We start from the raw sequence: 15,550 nt of genomic DNA on the forward strand, positions 1-15,550 counted from the left end.
AACAATTCACAACACAGTAGATTTCCACCTCTAGCAGACTTATTTGACAAAACAAAGTACTACCTCTTCAGGAAAGTTGCCAAGGAACACCAAGAGAATGAACACTTATTCAGCCTGTAATATTTAGTGATCCATTTCTTCATCTGAGCAGTTCACAACAGCTAACAGAGCTGAACAGTGCAGTTGCTCAGCAGGAAAAGAAGAGGAAGCATGTCAAGGTGCACAGTGCCTTAACCTCTCCTGTGCTAAGGGCCTTCCACTTGCCGTTTAGTCTTTTCCTGTAGCACTGCAGTCTTCTGTTTGCAAGTCTGCATCTTCTCTCAGATGCCCTGGGAGGATGCTGTGGCAATGTTTCCATCTGTGTCCTTTTGTCCTTGTCCTGTTGTCCTAGCTCTGCACCTGTGAAGCTTGAGCCTGCTATGTCAGGTTTTACACACACACACACACACACACACCCCCCCACACCCCCACACACCCACATCCTCCTACCTTTATTTTGTCATTTTTACACAAAATAAAAAAACAAACCTAGTGAGTAACACAGTAGACAGTAGTCCTTTAAAGAGCAGACAGGCAGTTCCCAATGACATCCATGCACAAAGCTGAACAATCAATTAATGTGCAACTCTTCATTCTGATCTGTGTACTCCAATCAGCACTAAACCAAGCAGGAACAATCAGCAGGGAGTTTGAGCAGGTAATCGATGAAAACTATAGAGCTATTACTGGAAGAGTCTTATGGCAGACCACTGCAACACTAGAGGGGATGCCCAGGGGAGAAGAGTCACCTTGGGAGATCCCTGTGATGATTTTCTTCTTTGCTGGATAGTGGAGGGGTTTCCCTTGAGCTTCTTCTTCCCCCTCTCTTTTTTGCTTTTTATTGTCATCAGAAGTAACCATTATCATTGAAGCTGTCATTTGCAACCATCTATAGATTCTTTCATCATCCTTTGTGCAACAGATCAGCTTGAAAAATACTACATCATACTGAAAGGAAGTATAAAAAGTTGCATTAATTCTTGTGCAGTGGGGCGGTAGCTTTACTGCAGCAGTACTGCAAAGATGTCAACTGAAAGAACACAAGGACTCAAAGTCAGAAAATTATTGTCTGTGCAGCTTCCTTCTGCAACAATCAATGTATTTGTAAAAATCAAAACATTCTTAAAATGTACATAATTTTCTACAAAAAGTCACCATGATAATTAACACTGGTTTTATGCTACACACAGTACAAAAAGTCCAGTTCCCTCAGATTATAAAAACTCCAAAAGCAGAAGCTACATTTTTAAGAACTCCAGTGGCCATATGGATATTATTCTCTTGTCTCAGCTACAAACAAAACCTATTGTACACTTCTGGTTTGTCAGGCTTGCAGGTTCATGTGATCCACAGTATCCAAAGCAGAAACAACTAATCAGTATTAAACAATATCCTTTGTTATATTAGCAACACACAACACACCGGTGTTATTCTGAACATATGAAATGTCTTTTATTATAACTTATGGCTTATGTAGTCCTTGGCTGCAGAGATGTTCTCATTCTTTCTTTCTGGTAAAGTCGTATGGTTTCCACCACTGTGCAAACTGCAACACCTTCTTCCTCTGTTCCTCAAAGTTCTGTCTGACTCCTTTTCTCCAGAGCCGTGGTTCCAAATCCAGCATGCCACCAATGATTTCCTTTGCAAGTAGAAGAAAGATGGACAATGTGTTGTGGTTAACTCCAGACAACAACTAAGCAGCACGTGGCCCCTCAGCCACCTCCCTCACAGGGGAATGGGGAGGGTCCTTTGGGAAAAAGAAAGTAAAGCTCATGGATGATATAAAACCACCACATAATAAATAAAATTAAAGAGATAATAATGAGAATCACATTATTAATATTGTTGTTGTTATAATGAAAAAAAATGAATGTTATAATGAAAAGAAATATAACAGAAAGGAAAAAAATCAAGGGGGAAAAAATGGTAAATGCTTACTGCAAAAATAACATATTACTTAACACTATTTCACCATAGATGAAGGGAACACATACTGTCAAATGATGAGATTATTTATCACCTTTTTGAGTGTTAGCTACTAAAACTTGAAATTTAGAAAATGTACCAATCCAAAAAAGTTTTTGCTCAGCAAAATTCTTTTAAGCACAGCATGACAATCCACTGCATAAATATCCTGAGACTGCACAAATATCACTGTATTAGTACATTTGTGATAAAGTTTCAAGAAAAGAAAGCTGCCCACTTAGCTTGCAAGTCCTTCTGAAGTAAGTTCTGTTTCTCTTCAAACACTCTTAAAGTGTGCTAAAACATTAAGAATTGCAGCTCTTCCTGTGTATACTGTACCTTCTACACCACTTGGAGAAATTCAACCACACCAGTATTTTACTGGGAGCCCTCTGTGAGTCTTTGTGTGTCAGCACTCTAACTTACATAAGCCACAGTCAGTGTACCTATATGACAATACTCTTAAATGCCACAAAAACTCTTAAATGGATGTGTTTTCCATCTATTAGAGTATATGTCCAAAACCTAGAGTTCCTATTAATTCAAAAGAAACATGGACCTAGAATCACATTCTGAGTATCACCCAGTGAAGAAACCAGTTGCTCCTTTATTCCACAAGCCAAGTTACAATGACTCACCACAAAAAGCCAGCTAATAAACTGGGATAAGGTACAACAAAGTGACTGTTCCGGCAGCATCTGGTATCATTACTTAAATTTTACAAAATGGAGTATAATTGGTAAATTGATCTTTTACATGACAATACCTTTCCAAAGTAATGAGGGAACTTGTGTTGATCTTCAATGACGTGAGCAAATCCACCTTGAAGGCCAAAGTCCACAGAAAAGTATGGCAATCCTTTAGGAACCTAGACATGCATAAACACATTTTTGGATTTTTAACAGACTGTAGGCTCTTAGTTAAGCTCCTCACAACTTAATGAATTTGAAAGTGGTTTTATAGTTCTTATTATCCCTATCCTCTCAAACCTAGTATGTGTAGTATAAAATCGCAGCAGAGAAACAGTAAAATAAATAGGTAAGAGAACACCACAAACAACTGGATGAACACTGAAAACTGAAAAGATGATTACTGGGTGGCAGAAGCTTCAGAGGCCACTGCTGCTGCACTAGGTAGGAGATGGGAGGGACCAGGGAGCATCATGCACACTGAGCAAACACCTTCCTGACTCCACAGCACTGAATTACATGGGTTGAATAGAAATTTCAAGACAGCCACCAGCAAGTTGCCTTTGCTGAAGATAAGATGGTATGTGAAAACAGGAAGTATTTACCCAGTGGAAACAATGACAGTCAGGAGGAATGGGAAACACCTCTACAGAGAATACACTACCAGAAAACCCCATTACATGACTGGAAGTCATCAGTAACTTGCCAAACTGGGTAACTGAATAATTCAGTCAACCTAGAGAGGAGATGCAGGTTATCCTGCCACAAGGACAGGTCCTTCAGTCTGACAGAGTGAGAAGTAGATTCATTTATTGCTACAGTACTGAAGTAACTTCTGCTGCCTCACTGCAACAAGTTATTTTCCACTTTTAATTGTAGAGGATGTTCCTGTACAGATAAGGTTTACAAAGTCTCAAATTCATAAGCATTTCTTATGCTACAGTCCAAATAACTGCACAATTTCCACAAGGCCTGTTCCACATACTGCTTGATAATTCACTCTAAAAATAATTAAGATTTAATCAGAGGGGCAATGTAGCATAACAAGAAACATAAACCATTTAAAATGAAGTAATAAAAATCATAAAGAAATAATTGATTGGTGGGTGATCTCTTAAGGAAAACGTGTTAAATGGAGTTCATTTTGATCACAGTAGCCCATGTGGTGCTGAGTTTTAGAATGGAGGCTTCAACAATGTTGATAACATGACAGTGTTTTAGCTATTGCCAAACAGTGCTTGCTGCCAGGTTAGCTCTCCTGTCTGTGTCCCCTCCCAGACCACTGCCCATCTCCAGCTCCCTCGCTGCAGGGAGAGCAGAGAAGGCCTTTATGCTGAATAAAGAAGGGCTGGATGCTTAGGTTCTGCTTCTGGACACCACACTCCCAATTCCTGCACACAATCTGACCATTACATGATGTCTCAGTCATGTCTGGCCCTCTTTCCAGGCACCACCATCTCATAATACAACTCTCCAACTTCCCAAACCTCTGTCCAGTCTCTAAACTGTGCTCTCCTATCTTCGTGAATGCTACGGACGTTTCCTCTACCCTAAAATAATGCTGAAGTCACACATCTGTGTAAAAACTTGTACTCCTTTGCACTGTATTTACTTATGTCATGTCTTAGTTTGAAAACTAGCCTATCTTCAAATGGGTATGTAGTAGTCACAAAAATTGTATGCCTGTTATGTATGACTGTTAACAAAATCAAATGTCCTGATACCCTACCATGTGTCAAGAAAATTGTACTTAATTTGTGACAGATTTCACTGTTCTGAAACACCAATGAGCAAAGATATCCAACACATGTCTATTTTGTTTTCTGTATATAGCCACCGTAAGTTTAAAGTCTTCTCTAAGTCTGTGCTACAAGTTAATTGAACTACTGCACCCAATAGTTCTAGCAAACAACTAAATATCTTCTTCAAAATGTTCTCCTGGATACAGCAAACTATCACCACATCCCATTAAATTTTTTTTTTCCCAGATTGCACAATCCCCAGACCAGTTTCTTTAGTTAAGTCTTCTAACCTACGCTATCCCTCTTTCATAACTGTATCAAAACACTGTGCCCAAAAACAGACCCAACTTTTCCAGGTGAAGCCTCCCCACTTTGAATAAAGAAACTCTTAACTGATTCCCATTACATTTATACAATACTTCAGCTTATGTGGCAAAATAAATTTAGTCTTTCTCCTACATTTGCTAGCCAATGGCTCAAGAACCATCACATTATCCCTGTAAATATTTATAAAAGCATATAGATGAGGTGCTGAGAGACATGGTTTAGTGGTGGGCTTGGCAGTGTTAGGTTAGTAGTTGAACTCCATGATTTAAAAGGTCTTTTCCAATCAAAACGATTCTATGATACATTCTACTACACAGTCAACCCTTATTCTTCTGCATTTAATCTCCCTCTTTGTCATACCACACTTCACATCTCATTATTAAAACCCATCTCCCCTTTCTCCTAAACTAAGATTTTTGTAGTGCTACGTTTAGTAAAAGACATGTTCAGAAATCAAGTACTATTACTACATAGAAGTAAACTACTTGTGGTAAAGTCTATGTACTCTTCCACTTTAATATGAAAAATATGAAACAAATTTTGAACCAACCAGTTGGAGTATTATTACTTTACAATTTGTATATATAAAGATATTTCAGTTTAGTATCACAGAGACAGAGTATTGTTTCCCTGTTTTAGGAAAAGAAAACCAAACAATACATAGAAAGCTATTTATATTTGCACTTCATAAACTTAGCAACACAAAAGGCCGTTCTGAGTCAATGAAACAGCCATATCACATTTTTTCCAGGGAAGTCATTTACAGATCTTTGATCTACCTTAATTCTTCAAGTTAATCAAGAAAATTATTCTGGCACATGTCCTCAAAGTGCTAGCTTTGTTCTCAAGCAATGCTTGCAGCTCAGTCGGACAACTGTTGAAATAAATGGGAAACTTTTCCCTAATGATAGTTTGGAGTCCAGGAAGACTCTTAATTATCATAGAATCATTCTCATCATACATATGTCATCTCCTGATCACTAAGTTAATTGTTTTTTCCCTCACTTCTCTCTTTGAAACAGTTAATAGTAAAAAAAAAAAAAAAAAAACCACAAGAAGAATTTGCTGAGAAATTCAGAATTCAATACATTTCATTACTTACAGATTTCCGAACATCTTTTGAAGAAAGGTCAATTAACTTCTTGTTCACGGACCATTCTTCATCAGACTCCATTATAGCTTTCTGTAAAATCATTACATCTACATGTGAAAGTAGTCCTTCATACAGCAAGCCAAGAACTAACTTTTCAATGCAGTGAAGTACATTGTTCTGCAAGTACCAATTATTTCTTCACAAAGTAACTTTATTTTTGGCAACCTTTCTGATTTCCACAACTTACATATTTTATAAAGGCATTGTATAATATCTTCAAACTCACTTCATTCTTCATGTTGTTCTTTTAGAAAAAAAATTAACTTTTGCCTGACATAATTTATGTCTAACAAGTTTCAACTTAAAGGTCACATTCTCTTCTTACTAAGCTCATACAAAACCTTTTATGAATTCATTACACTATATTAGCATTTTTTCTTTTCCTTCTTCTTTAAACACTAAAGAGAGGGATACAGCATAGAAGGGTGATAAAAAACTTCAAAGCTGCACCTCTGTACCCTCCACAGTATCACAGAATGGTAGAACCACAGAATGGTAGGGGTTGGAAGGGACCTTTAGACATCATCTAGTCCAACTGCCCTGCAGAAGCACCTAGATCAGGTCACACAAGGAACATGTCCAGGCGGGTCTTGAAGACCTCCAAGGAAGGAGACTCCACAACCCCACTGGGCAGCCTGTTCCACTGCTCTGTCATCCTCATAGTGAAATAGTTTTTTCTTATGTATACAAGTGGGTATACACTATTTTCTTATAGTGTACCAGTGGGTGTAGTGTCATGTAGCTACCTTTTATTTAATTTCATTTAACTTATTTAATTTCATTTGCTCTGTGTTTTAATGGTGGAAATTTCTGAAAGAAAGTTTCATGCAAATGACACTGCACTAAATCTTGTAGTTCATCTTCCCTTTAGTATTCAGATAAAAGGGCAAATTTTACCAGCATTAGAAGCACAACAATGAAATCAATCATGTGGAGAGTTTCAAATGTAGTATAAGTTACTGCATGGCTGCTGCTAACACTGACTGCTCCACTTCATCAAAAAACAATCACGTTATTTCCAGAAAACAATATTTCAAAGAAGAAATAAAAGAATTTACTTATAAGAGTCAAATCAGAATCCAGTTGCTGTAAGCTGAAAGGCCTCAGTTCCAGGCAAAAGCTTCAACGAGCCTTTCTTTACAGAGTCAGGGGAAGGAGATCAGAAAAGCTATAGAAGAAAGATCTATTACGTTGTCTAATATTCATCAGAGACCTAAAACTTATGTAAAATTTGGGTTTACTGAAAAAAAATGAAACTTTATATGTTGATATCTCTTGTAACACTTGATGAGACTTTCTCATTTTATGTTTCTCAAGGTGCATATATGGGCTTTTAAGTTTTTAAGTTACAGAACTTAAGTGAGAAATATTGCAATCCTTACAGCACTTCAGATACCACAGTATCTTCCAGTGTTTGTCAGTGCAGTCAGACCTGAGGCAACGGCACAGTGACGTACAGCTCTTCCAGTAAGTACTTAAAACCCAGAATTATCTCACTGGGCTTGCTTTAAGATCAAGGAACATGACCAAAGAATGGATCAAGAAGTAGGATCAAAGAATCCATCTTTTCAGAAATAATACTTGACTATCAAAAAATTTTTCCAGAAATAGATGAATTATGATAAATACATTCAAATGTCCTCAGAAAAAACATTTTATGTACCTTAAAGTAGATTGGAGCCATATCTCCCACTTCCTTTGGAAGAGGAATGCATTCATATACCATGTGATACCGCTTCTTTACACTCATGTTTGTTTCGAGGAACACACAGTCTAAGTCTTTAGCTTCAAACATTTCCACCAACACTTTTCGAAACATCTGTTTAAATAAAAGAATAATGTATATTAATTTTATACTATTTTATGAACGTGTTATATTCATAACAACATAGGTAACAGAAGCAGTGACACTAGGAAAATTCTGTATTAGTCAACAATTTCATATGGACTATATTTCTATGATACAAACACAGGAAGTCTAGAATACTGCTGTAAAATATGCATTCTAATCAACACTACAAAATCAGTCTTAACAAATACTGCAGATTTTTACAGTTGAAATTAAAATTATGTTAAAGTTCCTAGCTGTGATGCTCCATAAAACAACATGGCTTTAACAAAAGGTCCCAAGCTTGCCATTCCTAAGAAGATCGTATCTTGGCTTGTACTGACTACAGATACCTTCTACTGCTCCTTGCAGTTACACTGTTCAAAAGTAAAAAAAGATGTTTCCACTAGGCATGCCCGACCTTTACAGAAAATATTGATGTTGCCTCAAGAGAAAGACATGGCTATAGCCACCATCTTAACTGTACAGAAGCTAACCAAATGTAACAACACATTGGCCTGAATGTACACTTAGCAGTTTTCCTTCACGGGGCTTAGGTGCTGCATCTATTCAAAGTGTATTTCCATTTAGAATTCTGCTAGCTCCAGTCAGGGCCCTGCACATACTCAAGAGGCTCTGCAGCCTCTTTAACCTGCCTGGGCTCTGGCTGCCTGTGAAGATGGGCAGCTCTGGCATGATGCAGCTGTGAGCTGGGATCAGATGCATCAGAAAGAGCTTGGAAAAAAAGAAGTGGAGGCCTGCCCCTCTCACACTCAGGAACTGAAGTTAAGCTCAGGGCCTCACTTACAGTCCTTGCCTGAGCTAAGTTTCAGGGATATCTGTGCCTAACTGTGTACCTAGCAGATCTTGGCCCTGACCTGCTGACTTGAACTTGAACGTAAGTCATCAGTGCAGACTGGCCAGCACTGGGCCATGGCTGACTCTGTCTGCCATCATGGATCTTGCTCTCTTTTCCTGACTTGGATACTGTGGGACTGCACCATGTCAGTGAGGTGATTTCCCCCACATGCCTTGACATCACTTTCGACCCTTGACTTGCCCTTCTGTGGAGCTGCCTGCTCTTCCTGCTCCCTGACTCTGGGCCGTTGCTATTTGCATCTAAGATATGCAAGAGCATCACTCTATAGCTTACAATGGAGATCATAAAGCACAAGAGATGATTTCTGAGATTCATTCAGATCCATTTTCAAATGCACTAAAGATCTGACTTTGTGACAGGGTGAATGTTTCCAAAAGTGTCTATCAATCTTGAAAACTGTTTTTTAAAAATGAATATCTTTGTATTAAACATTTGTATCATTTCCATAGTATAAGCCAAGAAATCACTGAAATTGTGAGCCTCAAAGACCGCAGATACCATGGCACTATGACTCACAACTCATAGGTTTTCCTTTTTACATTGATTTCTTTTTTTCAAGTCACAACACTCACAAGTATAAACACAATTAAAAGGCTAATCCCACCTAAGGGTTTAAGATTCTCCATTATGTAAATGGAGAGCTGATGAATCGGACAAGCCTAAGCCAATATAAACATCAACAAGTTCTGAAGTAAAAGAGACTGAAACCAAATCACTATCAGGTTTTCCATGCAAAAGGACTTGAAACTGCCTTGCACAGTACAAATCAAACTAAAAGTCTAAGAAACTTACATTGAAGAAATAAATATCGATCTTAATGCAGTATTTAAGCTCTCCAAAGCAGGCCTTGAACTTTTCCTCACAAATAAGCTGCTCTATGCTGTGACAAGAAAATGCTATCACGCTCCCAACACAAATCATGAAACACAGCTAGAAGATACTGCCCAGTGAATAGGTCACTGTACTATGACTGATATGGGCCTGGACTGTGCAGAGCCATTGACAACTCTGAATTAATAGTTTGTTCTCTCCTCCCCCTCACCTCAGTCTACAGACCTCTACTTCTGAAATACATCAAAGCGAGTAACTTTGGTGAGATGAGGGAAACATTAAAACAAAGGTTGGGAAGGACTATTACTTACAGATGTTACCCTGCAAAATATCAACTTAAATACGAATCCACTGAAAAGTTGAACACATCTGTAGATGTTAGCTAACATTTCCCAGACTGCATTGCTTGTTTTTAAACACAGTGCACTTCTCCTTCAAATTATGAGCAAACATCAATAATAATTAGCACTGGAAAAGACAAAACCATTCATAAAAGCAAATAAGAGGACTTAAGAGCTCGTGCTTGGATGCACATGACATTGATACTTGTAACAATTCAGTCAGTGTGGAACATCTAAAGATTTCTATCTTTTCATACTAAAAAGGATGACATGCATATTTACTTAGGTAATTAAGCACACCAGTCTAAAACACATAATATGTTAAAGTGATTTGAAGGCACACAGAAAAAGGACCTGTTGCTTTACTTCAACATATCTCAAAAAAAAAAGTATCCCAGTTAAAACATGTTCAATACAACATTTTATGCATACTGTCCTCAACAGCAATATAAAATATGGCTCTGGCATCACAAAGTTTGTTTAGACACTGAATAAGTGTATACTTGTACTCCTGCTAAAGCCTTCCAGATTCCTCCTAACAAATTGCATAGCAGCTAAAAAAAAATCCTATTCCCAAAGTACTTTTTTGTAAAGAAATGTTTAAACTGTCTATGAATATATTGTTAGGGTCAACGGATAATGGTTTTACCAACTAGTTGCATCTTCTAACAAGGGAAAAACTAGTGCTGAATTCAAGAACTGCATTTGCATTATCTTTTCATTGTCATACTTTCCTTCTCATACAAATTTAGGAAAACGATCACCTATTTAGCTAAAAGACATTACGATAAATAGAAGATATAGAATAAACATATTTAGCACTTTTCCCCATGCTCTGTTGCTCCTCCTGAACCTACTTGTTACATGTTTTTGCTTCTTATCCACCTTTCTTAGGCATTTCTATCATTTGGAAAAGAACTCCCTTCCCTTCCTACTTTGGAGAGAGCATTATTTACTAGGAAACGCTGTAAAAGTACTACATCAGCCATGAGAACCAATGTGGGGAGCAAATTTGGAAAGTCAGAATCCATCTGTCAGGCTTAAGGGAAGACTAATGTTACTTAAACCATTTCAAACGCACGTATTAACCTATCTTTAAATCCAAGCAACTGCAAGCCACAAAGTCTTTCTCTAGTCTGAAACAGTCTCCAAAATTTTGACATAAGAGGTTACAAGTTGTTTTTCCCTTACAATAATCTTGACGGGGGGTGCTGACAATCACAGTCAATCTCTTAGGCAGAAGCTTGTTACATCCTTCCGTTGATTTTCCTTTTCCAAAGAAAACAGAATCCAAAACCTTCAAAATGTCTTCATAACAAGAGCTGGAAAGCATGACCCATCATGCTTGGCACTTTATTCTAATAATTCTTTTTAAAAACACAGGAAATTGGACTACAATAGGAACCTCACTGATCTGAAGAATGAGATCTTTCTCTCTCAACTGACATCCACATAAAACTCAGATTAGCTTAAAAAAACTGAAGACATGCAAACAACATATTTTCCACTTGTGCTTCATTACAAGTGATCTTTCTGCCCTGACAATCCTCTTTGTTTCCTTGACATTACCAAGGAAATGCTAACACAGCTAGGAATAACTTTCTGTAAGGGATCAGCTGTACCTATGTCATCCCTGACAGATGTTCCTTTAATCTGGTTTCAAAGATCTCCAACAAGAATAGCTGTGCAGCATTCCAGACAACTTTTCTACCGCCCATAAATAGGAACTGTTCTTCACTGTTCACCCTGAATCTCCCCTTTTCAATATTTGACTGCTAATTTTCATCCATAATGCAAAAATGTTCTGACTCTTTCCGGAACTGGAAAAGAGCTAGGTACTTATGACAAGTACATTATTATTCAAAACTACATTGTTTTACAAAACCCTTAGAATATGAGATGGTTTGTCAGCTGACCTGGATTTCTTCCCAGATGTCTTCATCCAAAAGGGTGGCCGCAGTATGGTGCTGTAGAGGAGCTATCAGGCAGTGACCTTCAGTAAGGGACTGGTTGCTTGGTAGAGACAAGTATACCTATAAAAATCAAACAAAAAGTGAAGTGTTCATTTTTTCTATTGTTAAAAACTTCCCAGTTCTGAGGCTAATATGTCATTTGCTAAATTCAGACCAATGGAAACCATTACCTTCCAATTACAGCAAGGTATTAGTAATTTGAGCGTTTTTTAAAAGGTCCCATTATCCATCAAGTAGCTCCAATGAAGTGGTAGAATCCAGAGAGCAATTCCACCAATAAGGTGGTAATATCAGTCTCAAAGGGCAATTGGTATCCTAACTACTATGAAAGCACACTATTTAGCCCATTACAAAACATTTTTAATATAGATATACATCTGTATGCACTTTAACAAAATATTTTCTATATATATAAAATGCAGATAGATATATCTCTGTATATATATATTTATTAGATAAATGCATATATAGACACAGATTATATAGATATAGACACAGATATACATCTGTGTCCATTACATATATACCTCTAAAACAAATGCAATGGATTGTAATACATATCTATGCATTTGATTCCTTGGCTTATAAAAAGTTTCAAATCAAATGAAAAACATGAATAAGAAATGAAAACTTGGAAAAAGAATGACAAAAAATTCTATGCTGAAGCATTCCAGACGTTATTAACCCAAATATTTATGTGATTTTTAAAAGCATTAACAGAAACTGAAAGGCTCCCTTAACCATGCTTCTGTCTATTTCAAAGGATTTTAGGCTTAAAAATAGAATTCTCCACTTAATATTCTTTGGTATCAACAAGATACAGTTCTTCACTAGTTCAAATTTCCTCCAGTGCGGTGTGATTTAGTCTTCTACAAATCCACCTACAGCCTAACCTCTGCACACAGATCTTTCATTATTGCTCCTGTATTCCTCAAATCCACAAATGTGAAGTTCAGATATTAAAGATTAGCTTTAAGACTAATGACAGATTTGTATCTTTTTCTCATCCTTGGGGAATTTGTGAAATCAATTGGAATGGCAAGGAAAATAACATGCAGAACAATAAATCACTTCATAGAAGCAATTTAACTTTAATCTTAGGCACTCTTAACATCAACACTGCCTTCCTTTCTTTTTCATTTTTACATTTTTGTTAAATTGCTATTTTCTTACCTTGGTGCCTATTGCAATAATAAGATGTTTAGAAAGTTCATTGCTATCAAAGCAGTATGGGCACTTTTCCATGCGTGCAGCAAGCTGCTGGTGCTCATGTATTGCTTTTCTTCTTTGCATTTCTTCCTCTTCCCCACTGCGTGCTTTTTTGGCTGCTTTGGAAACAAACATGTCATCCAGAGTGTAGTACTCTCTATCAGTTTTTTCCCTGAGCTGAAAAGATACAGAGAAAATTTACATGTATATAAATAAGCAAGAAAAAATACTTAGCTCTTTGTAGTATCCTTTATTGAAAAAGGCATAAAGTACGTAAGCCGTAGCACTGCTTCCTTCCATACAGCACCTGCAGCACATGCAGTCATCACGTACATCTCTTGAGATCAGTCATACACAATCTTAGTCAGCATAGGTATTAAAATATAATGTGTGACAGCTGTGAGAAGAGTATATTACTACATTGCATTTCAAGTTATGGGCTAGGTATTTCAATATTATCTTGACATCAGCTTTAAATAGATGTATGATTTTTTAACCATATATTATAATTTATTTTCTTTTGGTCTTCCTCTCCTTTTCTTTTCCTACTACAATTATAGGTATCCATTTAAGCACCTTCTTTGAAATAGAAGACTGTGTAGACCGTGACTCTACACCTCATGTTCATGCCCTGTGAAAACCTGCCAACAGTTATTCTTACCAAGTGAACAGTACTAAGCCATTTTGTGAAGAAAACAATATTGTCTTCAATATTTAGTCTTTCTTGAGTGCACCTGTTGCTAGATATGGATAATGAACACAACTAGCAAATTAGGAGAAAAAAGGCTGAATGATCACAGGATTTTTTCTTGCTCTTTAATTGCTAAATTTTAGTTAAATGTGCCACATTTAACAGGGAACTCTGAAAATACTAAATTTCTTATGAAGACATGCTTGAGGGTCAGTGGTATCTTACTGGATCTTAATAGTGGAAACCCACACAGACTGGATATATCTCATCTAGACAATACTTAGGAGGGATGGAGTCTGTAAGGAACTAGAGGAACTGAAGGTGACATAAAGTGACAGAGTACATCTTGCATAAATCAAGGGCTTCACCCTTTTCTGCTTAGGCCACTCTACACAACTTCAAATTTATGCACTATTAATACATCTAGCTAAAGTAAATGTAAAAAGCATTCAAAATATTTTTTTTCCAAGTTTTCTTCTTTAAAGGAAGTACCAGTGGTGTCATAATGGCATCTTATACCTGACTGTAATTTTACCTTCAATATTTTTCAGTCATCTCCTTATCAAAATATAAGGGAGAAAAAAAAACCCAGTACATTAAAATAGATTTCTTGATATTGGAGGTGCTGGTCCTTTAGTCTTTGAACAGTTACCTGTAAGTAGTTTTGCTCCAAGAGTTGCTGAGGAAATGGTAGAAGTGTCTTCACAAAAAATCCTAATATATTTTAGAATACTGACTGGGGTAGCTCTAGCAAAGGACTAATGTTATCTGAAGGCTTTGGGAAGGCATACTATCATAACTCAAACACAGCCTTCAAATGAATCTTCCATATGTCCCAGGCACAGTTTCTGTTGACAATTCAGTATTTTTTAAAAACAAGACTTTCTTCTGTAGGGTAGCTATTAATAATGCTCCTTAAAAAGCCTCACAAACAGCTCTTGCTTTTCCTGAATACTGCAGTTGTCTAACACAGAACAATAGTTTATTTTGAATATGCTCAGTGCTTTCATTATGAAACAACTGAGGAGCAATCTCATTAATACTATTTTATTTAGCTATAATACATTTAACTGCTTATGTGAATTTCCTACTGGAAGCCACTGCAAACTAAAATCAACAGTTCAATATTTCAACTCCATTCCTGTTCTATTTTACTGTAATTCTATATTTAAAATAAAGAGGAGATTCCTGAGCTTTACGGAAAAAAACACCAATATTTAATGGTTTGGGTGTCAAAAATCAACTCTCTGTAAGCATAAGAAAGGTAAAATTAGACTGTCACTAGAATAAACACCAATAAGCAACATCTACAGAATGGCACCAGTTTGTTATTACGAAACGAAAAGGTTTACTATGTTTTTTTATTTTAGAAAACCCCAAAGAAGTCTGCCACGAGAATGCAAATACTCATGAAATAACACAGATGGCAGACTAGAAGGGAAAGGGAAAGGGAAAGGGAAAGGGAAAGGGAAAGGGAAAGGGAAAGGGAAAGGGAAGAGTGGAAATCAAAACATCTTGGCTATCAGGAGTATCACATGCCACACAATATAATTACTATTTTGCATTGCTAGCACTCAGAAATAGTCATGCAAATTCCTGGTTTGTTATGCATTGACCTCTTTTAAATAATAGTACCTTTCAAAACACCTTAAAATACCCTACAGATGTGTGATCTGATCTAGGCAGACTTGCTTGAGCAGGGAGGTTGGACTAGATCTTTAGAGGTCCCTTCCAACCCCTACCATTCTCTATGTGTGTGATTAAAGAGGTTGGATGATGCCTTCTGTCAACAGTGCATAAAGTGCTGTATACTATGAGACATCTGGGACTTAGAACACACATCTAAAAAGCTGTAAATTTTAATAAAGTCAGTGCTGTCTTA

The 15,550-nt window shown here is 36.9% G+C and overlaps 1 protein-coding gene across 4 annotated transcripts in view; it reads right to left on the minus strand.

Moving 5' to 3' along the window:
• Positions 1–544: 544 nt before the first annotated feature.
• The window catches only part of CWF19L2 (CWF19 like cell cycle control factor 2), a 74,053-nt gene continuing 59,047 nt past the window's right edge, over positions 545–15,550 (minus strand). For all 4 annotated transcript variants that reach the window (XM_061991901.1, XM_061991920.1, XM_061991911.1 and 1 more), the window contains 6 exons: positions 12,942–13,154; positions 11,712–11,828; positions 7,579–7,734; positions 5,865–5,945; positions 2,771–2,872; positions 545–1,678 (listed from right to left, as the gene is read on the minus strand). In XM_061991901.1, the coding sequence (XP_061847885.1) occupies positions 1,538–1,678; positions 2,771–2,872; positions 5,865–5,945; positions 7,579–7,734; positions 11,712–11,828; positions 12,942–13,154 (810 nt within the window). In that variant the 3' untranslated portion in view covers positions 545–1,537. The remainder of the gene's footprint in view (positions 1,679–2,770; positions 2,873–5,864; positions 5,946–7,578; positions 7,735–11,711; positions 11,829–12,941; positions 13,155–15,550) is intronic.

The sequence above is a fragment of the Colius striatus genome, chromosome 1 (assembly GCF_028858725.1).
Source record: "Colius striatus isolate bColStr4 chromosome 1, bColStr4.1.hap1, whole genome shotgun sequence".
NCBI classification, from domain to species: domain Eukaryota; kingdom Metazoa; phylum Chordata; class Aves; order Coliiformes; family Coliidae; genus Colius; species Colius striatus.